The sequence below is a fragment of the Callithrix jacchus genome, chromosome 15 (genome assembly GCF_049354715.1).
Source record: "Callithrix jacchus isolate 240 chromosome 15, calJac240_pri, whole genome shotgun sequence".
NCBI lineage: Eukaryota > Metazoa > Chordata > Mammalia > Primates > Cebidae > Callithrix > Callithrix jacchus.
Genome location: NC_133516.1, coordinates 50,574,906 through 50,591,150, shown reverse-complemented (window position 1 = coordinate 50,591,150; position 16,245 = coordinate 50,574,906). Strand labels below are relative to the sequence as shown.

General features: G+C 37.3%; 2 protein-coding genes across 7 annotated transcripts in view; one reads left to right on the top strand and one right to left on the bottom strand.

The window, feature by feature from the left end:
* TAFA4 (TAFA chemokine like family member 4) overlaps nt 1–16,245 on the top strand; it is a 210,268-nt gene that overhangs the window by 147,186 nt on the left and 46,837 nt on the right. Inside the window, exon 2 of one of the 6 annotated variants that reach the window (XM_035276075.3) lies at nt 3,295–3,484. The exons of the other annotated variants lie outside the window; for them this stretch is intronic. Within the exon in view, the coding sequence (XP_035131966.1) occupies nt 3,421–3,484 (64 nt within the window). The 5' untranslated portion in view covers nt 3,295–3,420. The remainder of the gene's footprint in view (nt 1–3,294; nt 3,485–16,245) is intronic. 6 annotated transcript variants of the gene reach the window in all.
* On the bottom strand, nt 364–1,753 carry LOC108588454 (heterogeneous nuclear ribonucleoprotein A1). The gene has a single exon (XM_035276072.3). It carries the CDS (start codon nt 1,690–1,692, stop codon nt 730–732), a length of 963 nt encoding a protein of 320 aa, XP_035131963.1. The 5' UTR covers nt 1,693–1,753; the 3' UTR covers nt 364–729.

Sequence of the window (16,245 nt, the reverse complement as noted above, 5' to 3'; positions counted from 1 at the left end):
TGCTTCTGAGTTACAAATCTGGACAGCATGTTATGGTACTGATTACTGTAGGCAGTTGTACACAATGGTAAGATTTGTATGTCTAAACATAGAAAAGATACAGTATTATAATCTTATACTTCCACCATTATATATGTGGTCTGTCATCGACAGATACATTATTATGTAGCACATTTCATATTACTTTTGTTTTCTACTTTTATATGTTGTTAATTTGTTTTTCTGCCTTCTTTTGAATTGAGTATTTTTTAGGATACAATTTTCCTATTACTAATTATACCTCAAAATTGTGGTTTTTTTAAAAAATGGGCTGTACTATCCAATAAGGCAGGCACTATCCCTGTGTAGCTGCTTAAATTTAAATTTTTTTTTTTTTTTTTTTAAAAGACATTTATTCAGCGTCACGATCAGACTATTACATTTAGCAATCAACAGCATGGGTGCAAAAAAAAAAAAAAAGAAAAAGAAAAAATCTACATTAAAACCCTTTGTTGGAATGCTTTACACTTTCCACAGAACAGAAACTAAAATAACCTGTTATACAATTAGTCACAAATACAGTCCTCGAGTTTTTTGCCCATACACATGAGTATTTGTCTAAATCATGTCTTCTTTGTAGCAGCTAGGCCCTGCCACCACTGTGCTTGGCTGAGTTCACAAATCTGTTGTAACCTGTAGCTTCCCTGTCACTTTTCTGGCTCTCCTCTCCTGCTAAGCTTTGTTTCCTAATTAAAATCTTCTGCCACTGCCATAGCTACTGCTGCTACTGGAACCGCCATAGCCACCTTGGTTTCGTGGTTTGGCAAAGTATTGGCCGCCACCACCATAGGGGCCAGAGCTTCTGCCTCCAAAGTTTCCTCCCTTCATGGGTCCAAAATTTGAAGACTGATTGTTGTAACTGCCAAAATCATTGTAGCTTCTACCACCTCCAAAATTGCCTCCATCATTACCAAATCCATTATAGCCATCCCCACTGCCACCACATCCACCACCACCACGGCTGCCACCAAAGCCACCACGACCACTGAAATTGCCTCCACGACCAAAGTTGTCATTCCCACCGAAACCACCTCCACGACCACCACCAAAGTTTCCAGAACCACTTCGACCTCTTTGGCTGGATGAAGCACTAGCCATCTCTTGCTTTGACAGGGCTTTCCTAACTTCACAGTTGTGGCCATTCACAGTATGGTATTTCTGAATGACAATCTTATCCACGGAGTCATGGTCGTCAAAGGTTACAAAGGCAAAGCCCCTTTTCTTGCCACTGCCTCTGTCCGTCATGATTTCAATCACTTCAATTTTTCCATACTGTTCAAAATAATCTCTTAGGTGATGTTCTTCAGTGTCTTCTTTAATGCCACCAACGAATATTTTTTTCACAGTTAAGTGGGCACCTGGTCTTTGAGAATCTTCTCTTGAGACAGCTCTCTTTGGTTCCACAACTCTTCCATCCACTTTGTGTGGCCTTGCATTCATGGCTGCATCCACCTCCTCCACAGTTGCATACGTGACGAACCCAAAGCCCCTGGAGCGCTTGGTGTTTGGATCTCTCATGACCACACAGTCTGTGAGCCTTCCCCATTGCTCAAAATGGCTCCTGAGGCTCTCATCGGTTGTTTCAAAGCTCAACCCTCCAATGAAGAGCTTCCTCAGCTGTTCCGGCTCTTTAGGAGACTCTGACTTAGACATGATGGCGGGGAGAAGAGAGACTTTAACGATGCTGCTTCGGCGGCGTCCACGGGCAGAAAGGAGCAAACTGATGAACGTATCTGCCTTAAATTTAAATTTTTAATTAATTTACAGTTAAATGCTTGAAATTTCATATCTTTAGGTAAACTAATGACATTTCAAGTGTGCAGTATCCACTTTGGCTAGTGGCTACCATATTGGACAGTATGAATATGGCATATTTTTATTTGCACAGAATGTCTTCTTGGACAGTGCTACCCTGGAGCTTCAAATATGTCACTTTGTCTTACAGTCTACCTTCAAATAATAGACTACCTTAAGTATATCATAAGTATGTTTCAGCAATATGCTTTTGTTTCATGCCTCTACTTTATGCTTTAAATTCCTTAGCATATTATTATTTTTGCTTTAGACAGTGAGTTATAGTAAAAAGAGATTGAAAATATGAAAAATATCTTTCATATTTTTATAATTTCCAGCACTAATTATTTCCTTACCTGTACTGAAATTTCCATGTAGTGTCATATTCCTTCTGCTCTGCCTGAAGAAATGCCTTTGTTATTTCTTATTGTGCTGAGTTGCTGCAAATAATTTACTTTAGCTTTTGTTGGTCTAAGAAGGTTTTCATTTTGCTTTTTAAAAAATTATACACACCAATATATATTCTAATTTTTTTGCTGTTTTCTTCTTTGACTTGGTGATTCTTTAGTAATCTGTTGCTTAATTTCCAAATGTTTTTTCTTATTATTGGTTTCTAATCTTATTAAATTGTGTTTATATATCACACTCTTTGTGACTTTTATAGTTTTAAATTTACTGAGGCTTATATGGTTCACAATATGGTCTTTTCTGATAAACTTACCACATGTGCTGAAAACAATGTGTATTCTGATGTTGTCGCTTGTACTATTCCATAAATAGTAATTAAGTCCAGCTGGTTGATACTATTGCTGTGATTTATGGTGGTATTGGTAATATTGTCTAGTTATTCTATTACTTGTTGAGAGAAGGGGGAAATCTCCATCTATGGGTGTAGTATGGTCTCTTGGTCCCTTTAATTATAGTACTTTTGCTTCACTTATTTTGAAGCATACACTTCAGGCTTCCTGTATCTTTCTGTTAAACTGGCCCTTTTGTTATACTGAAATGTTCCTCTTTATCCATGATAATGCCTTTTGTTGGGAAATGTGTTTTATTTATTACTAATACAGTGATTCCTGTCATTTTATGCCTACTTTTTTTTATGGTATATCTTTCTTTCATTCATTTATTTTCAATTTTCTGTTTCTCAAAGTGAACCTCTTATAGATAGCATATTTGGGTCTTATTTTTGTTTAATCTGACAGTCTCTACCTTTTAATTGAATTATTTAGTTTGTTACCATGTATTATAACTATTAATATGTTTAGGTTTGAGTCTACCAGCTTATTTTTTTGTTTTCTACTTGCTGCCTCTTTTTATGTCCCTCCATTCCTCTGTTACTCTGCCATTTTTAAAGACTTATTGAAATTCTACTTTAATTTTCGTACTTTTTTGTATTTTGCCTTCATTTTTAAACATAAAATTTTGGGTTGACGGTTTTTTTTGCTTTTTCCCTCTTAGTACTTCAAAGATCTTGCTCCATTGTCTTCTGAGTCATTTTTTCCTGCTTTATTATGTGAGCCTCATCATTTTTTATTGAATCCTGGACAGTATGTGTGGAAGAAGAGCCTGAGATAAATATTATTTATGACAGGAAACAGGCCTATGTCTTCTGCTATCAGGCCAGGAGTTGGGCTGATCTGGCCAGCAGGTAAGCGGGGTTTGTTTTTGGTTGTCGCTGTCATTGCCCAGGTCCCCTACAGCCTGCACTTGCCTTCTTTACCTTCAGCTTTGAGCACACCCTGAACACCCTGCAACATGAGGAGGTCTCCTCCTTGCTCTTGTCCCCTCCTCAAAGGTAGATTAGAGTTGCTTATTAATAAGTTCAAGTCTTGAGTTGGGAACAGGGGTATTATTTCTTGGCTCTTCTGCTTCTAAGAGTGGGGCTTTCTCAGTGCTGCTGCTACTCTCCATAGCAGCTGAATTTTCCCTGCTATGTGTCGAGAGAAGGTAGTTTGGGGAGGGAACAGGTTTCCTGCCACATGACTCTCCCCAACGTTGTGTTTTGTGTCTATTGCACAGTGACAGCTTATCACCACTCTAAACCTACACTGCCTGGGGAGTCTCTCTCTGTTCTCTTGCCCTGTCCCCAACCTTTCTCATGAGCACCCAGTCGAGGAAATTGGAAAGGAGTCAGTACAAATTCACCCAAATCCTGTTGTGTCAGAAGCTGCAAGCTCATATACAGCCTTTAATGAATAGCTAAAATTTGAGTTGTTTTCTGATTATCTGCCTTTATAGCAGCTACCTTTTCTTCCCCTACTCTGACAAATGTCAAACAGTTAACATCCTCACACATCCTTTGGAATTTAGTTCACCCATTCTTTGTTACGTTCTGAGGGTCTCAAAATAGTTAAGATTTTGTACATTATCTAGCTTTTGTTGTTATGATGGGAGTAGGTTTCTTTTTTGCAGTTTTTTAATATCCCGAGAACATGTATAGAGCTTTCTCCTGTGTTTTGACTTTATTTTTATTTTTATAAATTTTAGCTATGCGATTTCCTTTTCACAAAGTCAATTACAGTTTTCTTCCCCTATGCCTCTGATTTTATGTTTTGATTAGAAAGGGCTTTCCTACTCCTAAATGAAAGAATGAAAAGAGGATCTCTCATATTTTCTCATAGTGCATTTATAGTGTATTATTTTACATTAAAATTCTTGATTCACCTTGAGTGGATTTTGACATATAGCATTTTATATAAATCAAATTTACTTCTTTCCCAGTGGCTATCTAGTTGGCCCAATACCATTTGTTGATTAATTCAGCTATGCTCACTGCTTCTCTCATATGTGCTATTAAAAAGAAAAGGCAAGATTCAGGTTGAATGCCCAACCTTTACTGATATTCCTTTAAATTGTATTATCTTGGTTTTCTTTCTGATGATTCTTAAAAGTAGGGAGTGTGGAGAGACTTTTCCTTTCCACAAGCAGTGCCTCTGTGTTCATGGTCTTACCCATCTTTCCCTCCAGTTCAAGAGCCATTTCAAAGGAGATAATGGGTATTAAATAGTCAATAAAATGTAGTCTCCCACAGAAGTATGGGGTAATTTCCATTTGTCTAATGCTTGGAACAGAAAGAATTCAGTAATATTAACAAGATACTGTAAACATTTGGCCTTGTTTGTGAATTCCAGGGTTTTGTTGCTATTGATCTTAGCAGGTATTTCCAGGAGTAAACTACCTCTTCCAGAGGCTTCCTTTCCAAATATTGCCACCTCTTCTTGGACCAGAGCTTGGAAATCCCCATTTTTATTGTTAGCCTCTCCAATGTTTACCCCTAGGCTTAGCTTGACTGCTGTAGTTTGTCTCTTGGATGAAGAAGCAAGGTCCATTTCAGTTTGGTCTCTCACTCCAGAGACATTGTTTCTGAATGAAAACTACTCTTTTGACAAACATGTTGACAAAATGATACTGATCCTCAGCTGTTGGTTATTCCTTGAGTAAGTCTCACACTTGCTATAAGTTTTTTCATTGCCGTTCACTTGATTTCTTGTTTTCCTGGCCTCCTTATGTCTTCTTAAGCTTCTCTGCTCTTAATCTTCATCTGTTATACAAAATTTTTATTAGAAACTTAAGCAATATTGTCAAGATGTCTATACTACCCAAGTAATCTACAGATTAAATGCAATCGCTACCAAAATTGCAATGGCATTACTCACAGAAGTAGGAAAAATCCTTAATTTTTATAGAACCATAAAATACCCCAATTAGCCAATTAGCCAAAGCACTTTTGAAAACTAAAAAACAAAAACAAAGCTGGAGGCAACTCACTTCCTGATTTCAAACTATATTACAAAGCAGTAGTAATCAAAGCAGTATGATTGTACTGACATGAAAGTAGACACTTAGACCAAAAGAACAGAATAGAGAGCTCAGACATAAACTCATGCATATATCACCAACTAATTTTTGACAAGAGTGACAAGAATATACAATCGGGGAAAGGATAGTCTCTTCTATAAATCATGTTGAAGAAACAGGGTATTCACTTGCAAAAGGATGCAATTAGACTCAAAAAAGAAAGAAAGAAAGAAACTCAACTAAATTGTCCCCATTCCACCATTTTAATTTACCTGATGTGGTTTAATAAATAATTTATCTAGTTCCTGGGACAGAGCTTTGAAAATCTTTGGAATTTGTTGATAGGAGTGTCTCTGATATGCCACTAAGATGACTCACAGTGAGTCCTTACCTCGCTTCAGGTGGGGGCAGGTTATCAGAAAGACCAGGATTGGAACTTCCAGTGTCTGGATGGGTAGAGGAGGGGAGCTGGAGATTGAGTTTATTCATGTGGCCAGTGATTTGATCAATCATGCCTGAGTAATGAAATCCTGATAACTTAGGACACCAAAGCTTGGTTTAACTTCCTGATTGGTGAACACATTGATGTTCCAGGAGGGTGTTGCACCCTGAATCCAAGGGGAGAGGACATGAACACTCCACATCTAGGACACTTCCAGACCTTGCCTGATGTGTATCCTGTTTAAAAAAATTACAACTATATATATAGCTTTGCTGAGTTCTGTGAGTCATTCTAGTGAATTACCAAAGCTGAGGGCCTTGTGGGAACCCCTGAATTTGTAGTCAAGTTGGTCAGAAGTAAAGATGGCCTGACAGACATCTAAAGTGGGGTCAGTCTTGAACATTTACACAGTATTCAGTTAGGTTGCATAATTCCTGTTGCTAATAGTATCCCCTATTATAGGGGACCCTTTTGAGATGACTGAGCTGTAGTTAATCATAGCTTTTTATTTTAATAGATGTTCTCTCACATAGGTGATTGAGACCAATAGTTGTATGGTTAACAGAAAAAGCCATTTGGAGAAGGAATTATTGTTTTAAAAAGATCAAACATGAAATGTTATTCAGAGTTCTCCAGAGAGACAGAGCCAATAGGATAAATGAATGAATGAATGGATGGATGGATGGATGGATGGTTGAGAAGGGAGTATTAGGAAAATTAGCTCATGAGATGATGGAGCTGTCTGCATCGTTCTGCCATTGCTGGTCTGCTGAGAAATGACAGGCAGTCTATAAGCTGGAAACCCTGGGATGCTGGTAGCTTGCCTCAGTCCAAGTCCAGAAGCCTTAGAGACAGGGAAACCAATAGTGTAACTCTCAGTCCAAGACTGAAGGCCACTAGTATTAAGTCCCCAGACTCCAAAGACCAGACAGCCTGGAGTTCTGATGTCCATAGGCAGGAGAAGACAAGCGTCCCAGTTCCAGGAGAGTGAGGAAGAGAATTCACCTTTATTTTGCCTTTTTATTCTCTCTGGCCTCCAGCTAATTGGATGGCACTCACCCATATTAATGATGGATCTTCCCTACTCAGTCCACTGACTCACATGCCAGCCTCTTCTGGAAGCGCCCTCACAGAAAAACCCAGAAGTAATAATTTACCAATTTTCTAGATAATTCTTAGTATCCAGTTGACATCTAAAATTAACCATCACATGTGCGTTAATATTTTATTTGAACTTAATCCCATAAATGAACTCATTTACCAATCATATGATGTAAGATCAAGGCTCTTCTTGGAGCATGGATCTAAAGTCTGAATTCCATATGGTCTTGTTTCCATAAAGCTCACCTATTTTATGTCATCCCTGAATTCTAAGTTTTCTGGTTAAATGAAGTGTGGGCCTTAGACACTTGTGAAGCCTTACAGAATTAAAAAAAAATTATCCCCACTTTTATGCTTATTTTCCTATTCCTCATTTGGTTGCATTTTTTTTTTTTTTTTTTTTTTTTACAATTTGCCTTTGGGTCTTTCCAAGCATTTCGATTTCTTTTTGAAGAAGCAATTCTCTTAGTTACACAATATTCAATTAGGTTGCATGATTCCAGCTACTACAAATGATATAAGTAGGTTTGGTAATGCACAAATTTGGTGAATATGAAGCTCAGCTCTTGCTCTTTCTATGTAAAAGCATTCACTGTGTTGTGGTAATTCATTAGAATATTCTAGAAAGGCACTGGGTGGTGAGTGGTCTTCACACCTCCGAATCCCTTTGAATATTTTAAGTTGATATCTAAACTTCTTCTGCATTAGTAAAATTTTACTGGAATTTCATCTTTTAATGAAATAACTCTTGTGGGGGGGTGCTTTTGATAATACAAAATTTTAAACTGTTTTTGTTGGGTTTTAATGTATAAATGTTTACTCCTAGTACCATAGTAATGCGATGGGAGTGTTCCCTTATTCCCCTCTTAGGAAATGCGACAGGGGTGTGGCTCATATTTTCATTGCCCGGCTGCTGCTTAAATCCCAAAGAGGAGTATGGAGATGGGCAGGTACAGAGGCCATGGGAAGCGCTTTTTGGCCTCCAGTCCCACAGCAGTGTCTAGGAGTATCTGTGATTCCCAAAGCTTCGGTGGGTGTGTGTTAGTGTGCTCTTTCAGCTCTGCCATCTGCAGGTAGCTTGTGTTAATCAGCTCAGTTAGACCCTCTGCCTTATCACAAGGACAGAGGGCTTTCTGTTTCCCAGGGTTCTTGCCTTAGTGTACCAGAAAAATCAGATCACACATGGGCTTGGAGGACAAGTTCAAGGTTTTATTGAGTGGTAGCTCTCAGAGAGATGGATGGGGAGTCAGAAGGGGGATGGAGTGGGAAGGTGGTTTTCCCCCTAGAGTCAGGCCACCCAGGGGCTCCACTCTTCTTCAGTCTACTGCCCCTGGCCAAACTCCCCTTGGGGCCAAACTCCCCTGGGTGTCTGTCTGCATCGTTCTGCCATTGCTGGTCTGCTGGTGTCTGCTGGTGTGTTCTTTTGTTCCTCTTGACATCCAGCTGCTTGTGTGTGTACCCTCTAGCTCTCAGGTTTTTCTGGGCACAGAATGGGAGTGTGGCAGGCCAAAGAGCAGTTTTTGGGCACAAAACCAGAAATGCCTGTCTTCATTTAGGTCAGTGGGCAAAGGTCTGAGGGTGGAGCCCTCGCTGGGCACCCCACCCTTCTCTACTTAGCACTTCCCTGCCTTCCTCCTATATCAGTAAGATATGGTTGCACAAAAAATTATTCTTTACAAAGTGGGAGAGGGTGAGGTGGGTCTTGAGAGCAGATATGTGCCTCCATCATCATCCCAATTTAAAAAAATGTATGAAGGATAATCTGGAAATTGACTCCTTAAAAACTGTCTGTGGGTCTACCCCTTGGAAATTCCTTGTGTATTCCTAGGGGTTCACATACCCTGGTTTGAAACTGCTGTTTCAGAATATTGGTTAAGAGAACTTCTGCTTTGTTTACTTCCATTTTTATAATTGCTTTTATTTTTATAAAACAAGCCTTTGCTTATTTCAGAAATTTTCTTCTCAGTCTCTTTCCTCACAGATAATCGCTATTATCAGCAATGGTATTTTCTACTAGACTTTCTCGGCATTTCAAAATGTGCTATCATCAACCTGTCCTGGGCTGTCACGAACTTTTCTACCCTTATAGCATGTAAAATGCATAACCCCTACAACTGACCCAGTTTTGGTGTCATTCCTAAAGCAGTCATGTTTTTAGGAGGGAGATATTGTTGACAAAGTGTTTTTTTGCAAGAATTGTATTCAAAACAAACAGAAAACAAAAATGAATATAAACCAAAAATCTGCAATGTAACAAGTTTAGCATTTGGATGGGATTATATTTAGATTCTCTTTTTTTTTTTTTTTTCATGAGTCTGATTTCCTGACTAGCTTGGAGTATGGGCACAGTCCTATACAGGGATGTTTTTCCTGGATTTTTATTGTAGAAAGGTGCCCAGGCAGTTTTGTGGCCATTGATACAGCTTTTACATGGCAGTTGTTTCCTGTGTTCATGTAAGCCATGTATGAAAAAGGATTAACTCTTGAATTCAAAAAGAATTTACTGACTGTTTACTACAGGGATCCATCCACAAATAAAGGAGTTGTGCTTCCTGTCCTTACAGAGCTTATAGCCTAAGAGATCGTGTGCAAGAAAAGATTGTTAATTAAATATTATGAGGATGCTACTCAGTGGGATTTCTGCATTTGTTTTTGGGAATTTTTTGATTTTTACTAATACACAATTGTACATACTTACGGGGGGTATAGTGTGATGCTTCTATATATGTATACACTGTGTAAAAAATCAAATCAGGGTATGGTAGCATATCCACCACCTCATGCATTTATTTCCTTATAGTAAAAATGCTCAGAATCCTTTCTTCTAGATATTTTGAAATATACACCACTGTTTTATATATATATATTGCACTTTAAGTTCTGGGGTACATGTGCAGAACATGTAGGATTGTTGCATATGTACATCCATGGCAATGTGGTTTGCTGTCTCCATCCCCTGTCACCTATATCTGGCATTTCTCCCCATGTTATCCCTCCCCAACCTCCCTACCCTCGCTGTCCGTCCCCCATTCCCCCACAACAGACCAGAGTGTGTGATGCTTCCTTCCTGTGTCCATGTGTTCTCATTGTTCAACACCCGCCTATGAGTGAGAATATGTGGATATACACCACTGTTAATCCTAGTCACCCTACTGTGGAGTAGAACAGTGGTCCCCAACCTTTTTGGCACCAGTGACTGGTTTCATGGAACTCGAGTTTTCCATGGACCAGGGTGGGAGGATGGTTTGGGGATGACTGAAGCACATTACATTTATTGGGTACTTTATTTCTATTATTATTACATTGTACTATATAATGAAATAATTATACAACTCACCATAATGTAGAATCAGTGGGATCCCTGAGCTTGGTTTCCTGCAACTATCTGGTCCCATCTGGGGGTGATGGGAAACAGTGACAGATCATCAGGCATCAGATTCTCATAAGGAGTGTGCAACCTAGATTCCTCCCATGTGCAGTTCACAATAGGGTTCATGTTCCTATGAGAGTCTAATGCTGCCACTGATCTGACAGGAGACAAAGCTCAGGCAGTCATGCAAGCCATGGGGAGCAGCTGTAAATACAGATGAAGCACATGTCTGCCACTTACCTCCTGCTGTGCAGCCCAGTTCCTAACAGGCAATGAACTGGTACTGGTTTATGGCCCAGGGATTGGGGACCCCTACAATAGAACACCAGAATTTATTCGTCTTCTCCAACTGTAACTTTCTACCATTTACCGATCTCTTCCCCATCTCCTTTTTGCCTCTTCTATTTTTAGCTTCTGGTTCCCACTATTCTAGTGTTATGGGTTCAACATTGTTAGATTGCACATGTAAGTAAGATCATGCAGGATTTGTCTTTCTGTGCCTGGTTTATTTCATTTAACATAATGTCTTCCAGATTCATCGATGTTGTCACCAATGACAGGATTTCACTTTTTTTTAATGACCCAATAGTATGCCATTGTGTATATATACGATATTTTGTCTACCCATTCATCCACTGATGGACACTTAGACTGATTTCATATCTAATTATTCATACTGCTGCAATAAACACTGAAGCTATTTATTTGGCATGTGATTTTATTTCTTTTGAATACATACCCAGTAGTGGGATTGCTAGATCATGAGATAGTCTTCTATTTTTAATTTTTTGAGGGACCTCCATACTGGTTTCCGTAATGGCTGTACTAGTTTGCATTCCCAATGACAGTGTATAACTACCTCTTTTCTCCACATCCATACCAGCATTTGTTATTTTTTTTTCTTTTTGATAATAGGCATTCTAACTGGAGTGAGGTGGTGTCTCATTGTGGTTTTGATTTGTATTTCCCTGGTTACTAGTGATGTTTAGCATTTTTTCATATACGTTTGGCCATTTGTATGTTATCTTTTGAGAAATGTCTACTTAGGTCTTTAGCCTGTTTTTCAATGGATTATTTGCTTTTTCTGCTATTGAGCTGAGTTCCTTATATATTCTGGATCTTATTCCTTATCAAATGTATGGTTTGCAAATATTTTCTGCTAGTCTGCAGGGCCTCTTCACTCTGATTGTTTCCTTTGCTACTCAGAAGATTTTGAGTTTGATGTAATCCCATTTATCTATTTTTGCTTTTGTTGCCTCTGCTTTGGGGATCTTATATTTTGCAGATTTTAACAATTGTTAGTCAGTATTCTTATAACAAGTTGTGTGTGCATGTGGGTGTTTGGCTGCTTAAGTAAATCTGAAAAATGTAGCAAATAAAGATTGGATTTTTTTAACCTGAAAATAACCTTAGCATTATGGGAAAAAATGTGCTAAGGATAGAAAATGTACAGATTTTTAGAAATATTTATCAAATGCAAAGGAATAAATTCTTGTGCATGTATACATATGTGTGCACATACATTTGTGTGATATGTGAAAAATATATTCACGTGTATATGTATAAAGGATTTTCCTATGAATGTAAGACATTATGGCTTGAAAATCATCTGATGAGATTTTGAAATATACAATCAGATTTATCAAAATGATACTGGCATATATTTGAAAAATTAACTCCTTTACCTTACTGTGTCCCAAATTCCACTCTTCAGTTGCAATTACTGTTCTCTTTTTATATATTTTATATTAACACCATATTTCTAATCAGTATATATATACTGTAATTTATGGATACATCAATTTTAGATTTTAGATATAACCTACTGTTAATATATAGTGTTTCCTTTCTTGGACAGTTTTTCTGTTTCTAACTGCTTTGTTTATTTGTATGTGTAAATGTTTTTAGCTTATGCATTTTATCAAATTTCCTTTTGTTCTAGAGATCATTTTCATTCTGGCTTTCCCTTCTATTCTGGCTCTTTTATTCTGGCTAGCTAAAAAGCTGAGACTGGGGCTTCCTTTCACCATTCTTTTGGATTGGATTCCTTGATTCCTGGGTCCCATGTCTCTCTCTTTCTAACTCTTTTCCTTTATTTTGCTATAGCGTATCTTCTAGTAAATTCCCAAATAATTGTGTTTGTGAAAATCGAAGTTTTGAGTACAGTACGTGGTTGACAGGTGCACTGAAATCTAACTTAGACTTCACTCCTATACAATTCATCCATGTAACCAAAAACCACTTGCACTCCACAAGCTATTGAAATAAAGAATATTAAAAACAAAACATAAAAGTTTTTAGGCAGGATCTGAAATATTTGCTGTTTCATGCTTTATTGATAATTTTGTTGGGTGTGGAAATCTTTTTCTGACTTCTATAAGCATGAGTCCATTGGTTTTTAGCATATAGTGTTACTTTTGAGAAGTCTATTAAAATTGTTTTATTTCTTTTTCCTCATGTTAATATTATTTTCCCTGACCTTTCAAAACTCTCACAGTTTTCTTCTTGTTATCCCCCAAAATTGGAATTCCATGAGGTCACACCTGTCTGTGCTCTTCACTCATTCTTCTGGACACTAACTGAATTCAAGTCTTTCTGATCTTGGATATGTATTATTTCTTTGGCGATATCTTTACTATGTTTTCTTTAGTTGTTCTTTATCTCTAAAATAGGATTTGGGTCCATCTCGATTGTTTCTCTAAGTATTTTCTGTTTGCTTTTGTAATTTCCATCTCTTTATCTTTGCTTTTTGAATTTTCTGAGATTTTTTTTTATGAAAAATTGATTTTAGCTATTAAAAAATTGAGGAATGCTTTTGTATTATTGTGATAAATTTTTTTTCTCATAGCATTTGTAATACCTTTACATACCTCTCTCTGAGAAGAATCATAGCAGAAAGGTTAACAGCATTGAGAATCCTTATTACCTAGATTTGATGTGTAAGTTTTTTTTTTTTTAAGAGTATTTGACAATGACCTTATAAAACTTTGTCTTGTTCCCTTACCTTCCCTATTATCAAATACTTAATGAGATTATGTATGTGTGTGTATGTGTGCGGGTGTGTGTATTCATTCTCTATTTGATTTCACATGTATAAAACTAATGAGTATATTTAAACTTTAGGTACCTGTCATATTGTAAGTGCTAATCATTATCTCTTTCTCTCCTTTTTGAGTACGCTGCTACTATTGGCATGCTTAGGTATTTTTCTGTTTCTTGTCATTGATTCTCTGTTTTCTAGTTCTATCTTTTCTGTTTATTTATTTTGGTCTGTTTTGTATTAAAGACTCCCTCCCAGTGTTGTAGCTTTTTATGGAAGCATAGACTCTGTGAATATGGATGGGAATGGTGACTAATAGACTTATTCTTGAGGACACTGATGGGCAGCCAGGCCTCTTGCTGTCAGACCCATGCTTTGAAGCACCTATGAGGTCCTTGAAAGTGAGTCAGTCTCTTTCCCTCAGTGTCCACTTCTACCTATCTCAGTCAGTCTCTCCTAATCCACCTGCTTCCTATCCTCCAAAAGGCTATTAAATGTCTTTCAACAGCTGATGTGTTCACGTCTGTACTTTGCTCTTCTGAGTTTGGATCTCATGTCTTCCTTTTCTTTGGTTTTAGCGGGTTCTTAGGAAAGAGAAGATAAACACAGGTGGTTACTCCACCATCTTTAACTGGAATTAGAAATTTAAAAATCATTTGAAATCTGGTTCAGCCAAGTTCTATTAAGGAAAGATCCATGGTGCCACATGAGAGTAGCATTCTAATATTTTAATTCTGGGCTTAGATATATATTGACATGTATAGTGTATAAACAAAAACAGCATTTATAAGAGAGAGGTTAATGCCTAAAATATGGTTTAGGTTATGATAAAAAAAATGCAGCTTATTGCTGGAGCCTGTTTTACTTAGGGCTAAAATAGAACAAAATTTCCTAAGGGAAAATGTTAACAATACAAATATAGTTTTTGTATTTAAAATGTACAAGTGGAAACTTATCACCAATTTCTACATCATATATACAGATATTTATTTATTTTTGTGCACTGAGATGGTCCTGCATACAAATTCAGTAGAAGAGCAAATAAGAAATTTATCCAGCTGTGAATGAAATGTTGTTGAAATCACAAACGTACATATTGAAAAGGGCTTATAAGGACTAAAACAAGTCCTTTTGCTTATTTTTATCTTCTAACTCTCCATTTGGCTTTATTCTAATATAATCTGTATAGTTTTCTAACAGGTTCTTTGAAACTGAACACAGAAATTTCAATTCTCCTTCTGGCTTCTTTGTCTTTTGGTTAACCACACACTTGGCTGTCGCCCTCCTTTTGCAGGGATGTTGGGAAAGGGGGGTGATTAAGGTAGAAGGAGGGTGCCAGCGAAGGGCAGTGTCAGCACCCTACCTCCAAATGGAGAGGTTTTTGCAGTCTTTTCTATGTCTTGACAACTATATTATTCCAGAAGCAAGGTACTCAGTGAGCATGGGTGCCACTTCATTTGATTTCCTCTTCCCTAATGGCTCTGCTGAGTTTGAAACCTTTAAAAGCACCAGGCAATAGTAAAACCAGAGCCAGACAAACAGAAACTGGAATACCCAGTACAGCCCATTGTAACAGGGATGACAGTCATGACTCAGGTCATTGGAGATACCCTAAATTTGGCATGGCTTCTGGTGAGAGAGCTGAGGGTTTAATTCATTGGGTGAATACTTGGGAGGGAAATAAAGGAAGTAACGCACCAGATGAGGGAAAAATTAAAGATTGCCAACTATCTCAAATCTTAAATTCAGTGAACAGCAGTTGGGTAAGGGGGGGCATTGTAATGTTGATTTTTTTTTTTTTTCCTAGAAGGCATTTACTTTTTCTTTATTCTGAGAAGTATAGTTTAAACAATAACCAATTGAATCAAATTTTTAAAATGTTTATTTCCAGATCTTTCCAATTTAGTAGTAGTTTAAATCACTTATAATAATAATAGTTGTAATTTCTTTATTAATTTTATTACTATTTCTACTATTTATTGCACACTTACTACATACTAGGTGCCATTTCAGCATATTATCTGTATTACATTTTACTCTGACATCAGACCTGAAAGGTTTATTATTTTGCAGCTACAGAAACCAAGGCAAAGAGGAGTGAAGCCACTTGTTAAAAACCTTGCAGAGTACAGAGATGGCAGAGCAGCTATTTAACAGAGGAGTCTGGAGCTTTACTTTTATAATAGCTTCTAGCTATAGTTTATAATGTTAACTTTTCTGCCCCACATTAAAAGTATGATGAGCATCTTTATATTCCTTACTAGATTTGCCACCTGTTTACATTCTACTATATTAGAACTACTAATTACATATCTGCCTATCTAGCTTTCTTTTTTCTGAAATTTTGAAAGTAAGTGATAAACCACATATATTTTCCAAAAATAAAATCATTCTCTAATACAATTTGTTGTTGTAATAATCTATGTTGGTACAAATGGAGGCAGACTTGGTTAAAATTACAATGAGTTGAGAATGAAGATCATATCTTATCACTGATATTTCCCAGTGATCTACAATGAATTGGGCTAAAAAGCCAATTTACTAACTGTATAAGCACACAGAGAGAGACTTTTCAGAAACATGAGTGATGATACATTGGGCTATATTACATTGTTTCCCCTGAAAAGCCATATAGCAAAATCCAGTCTAAGAATGCTA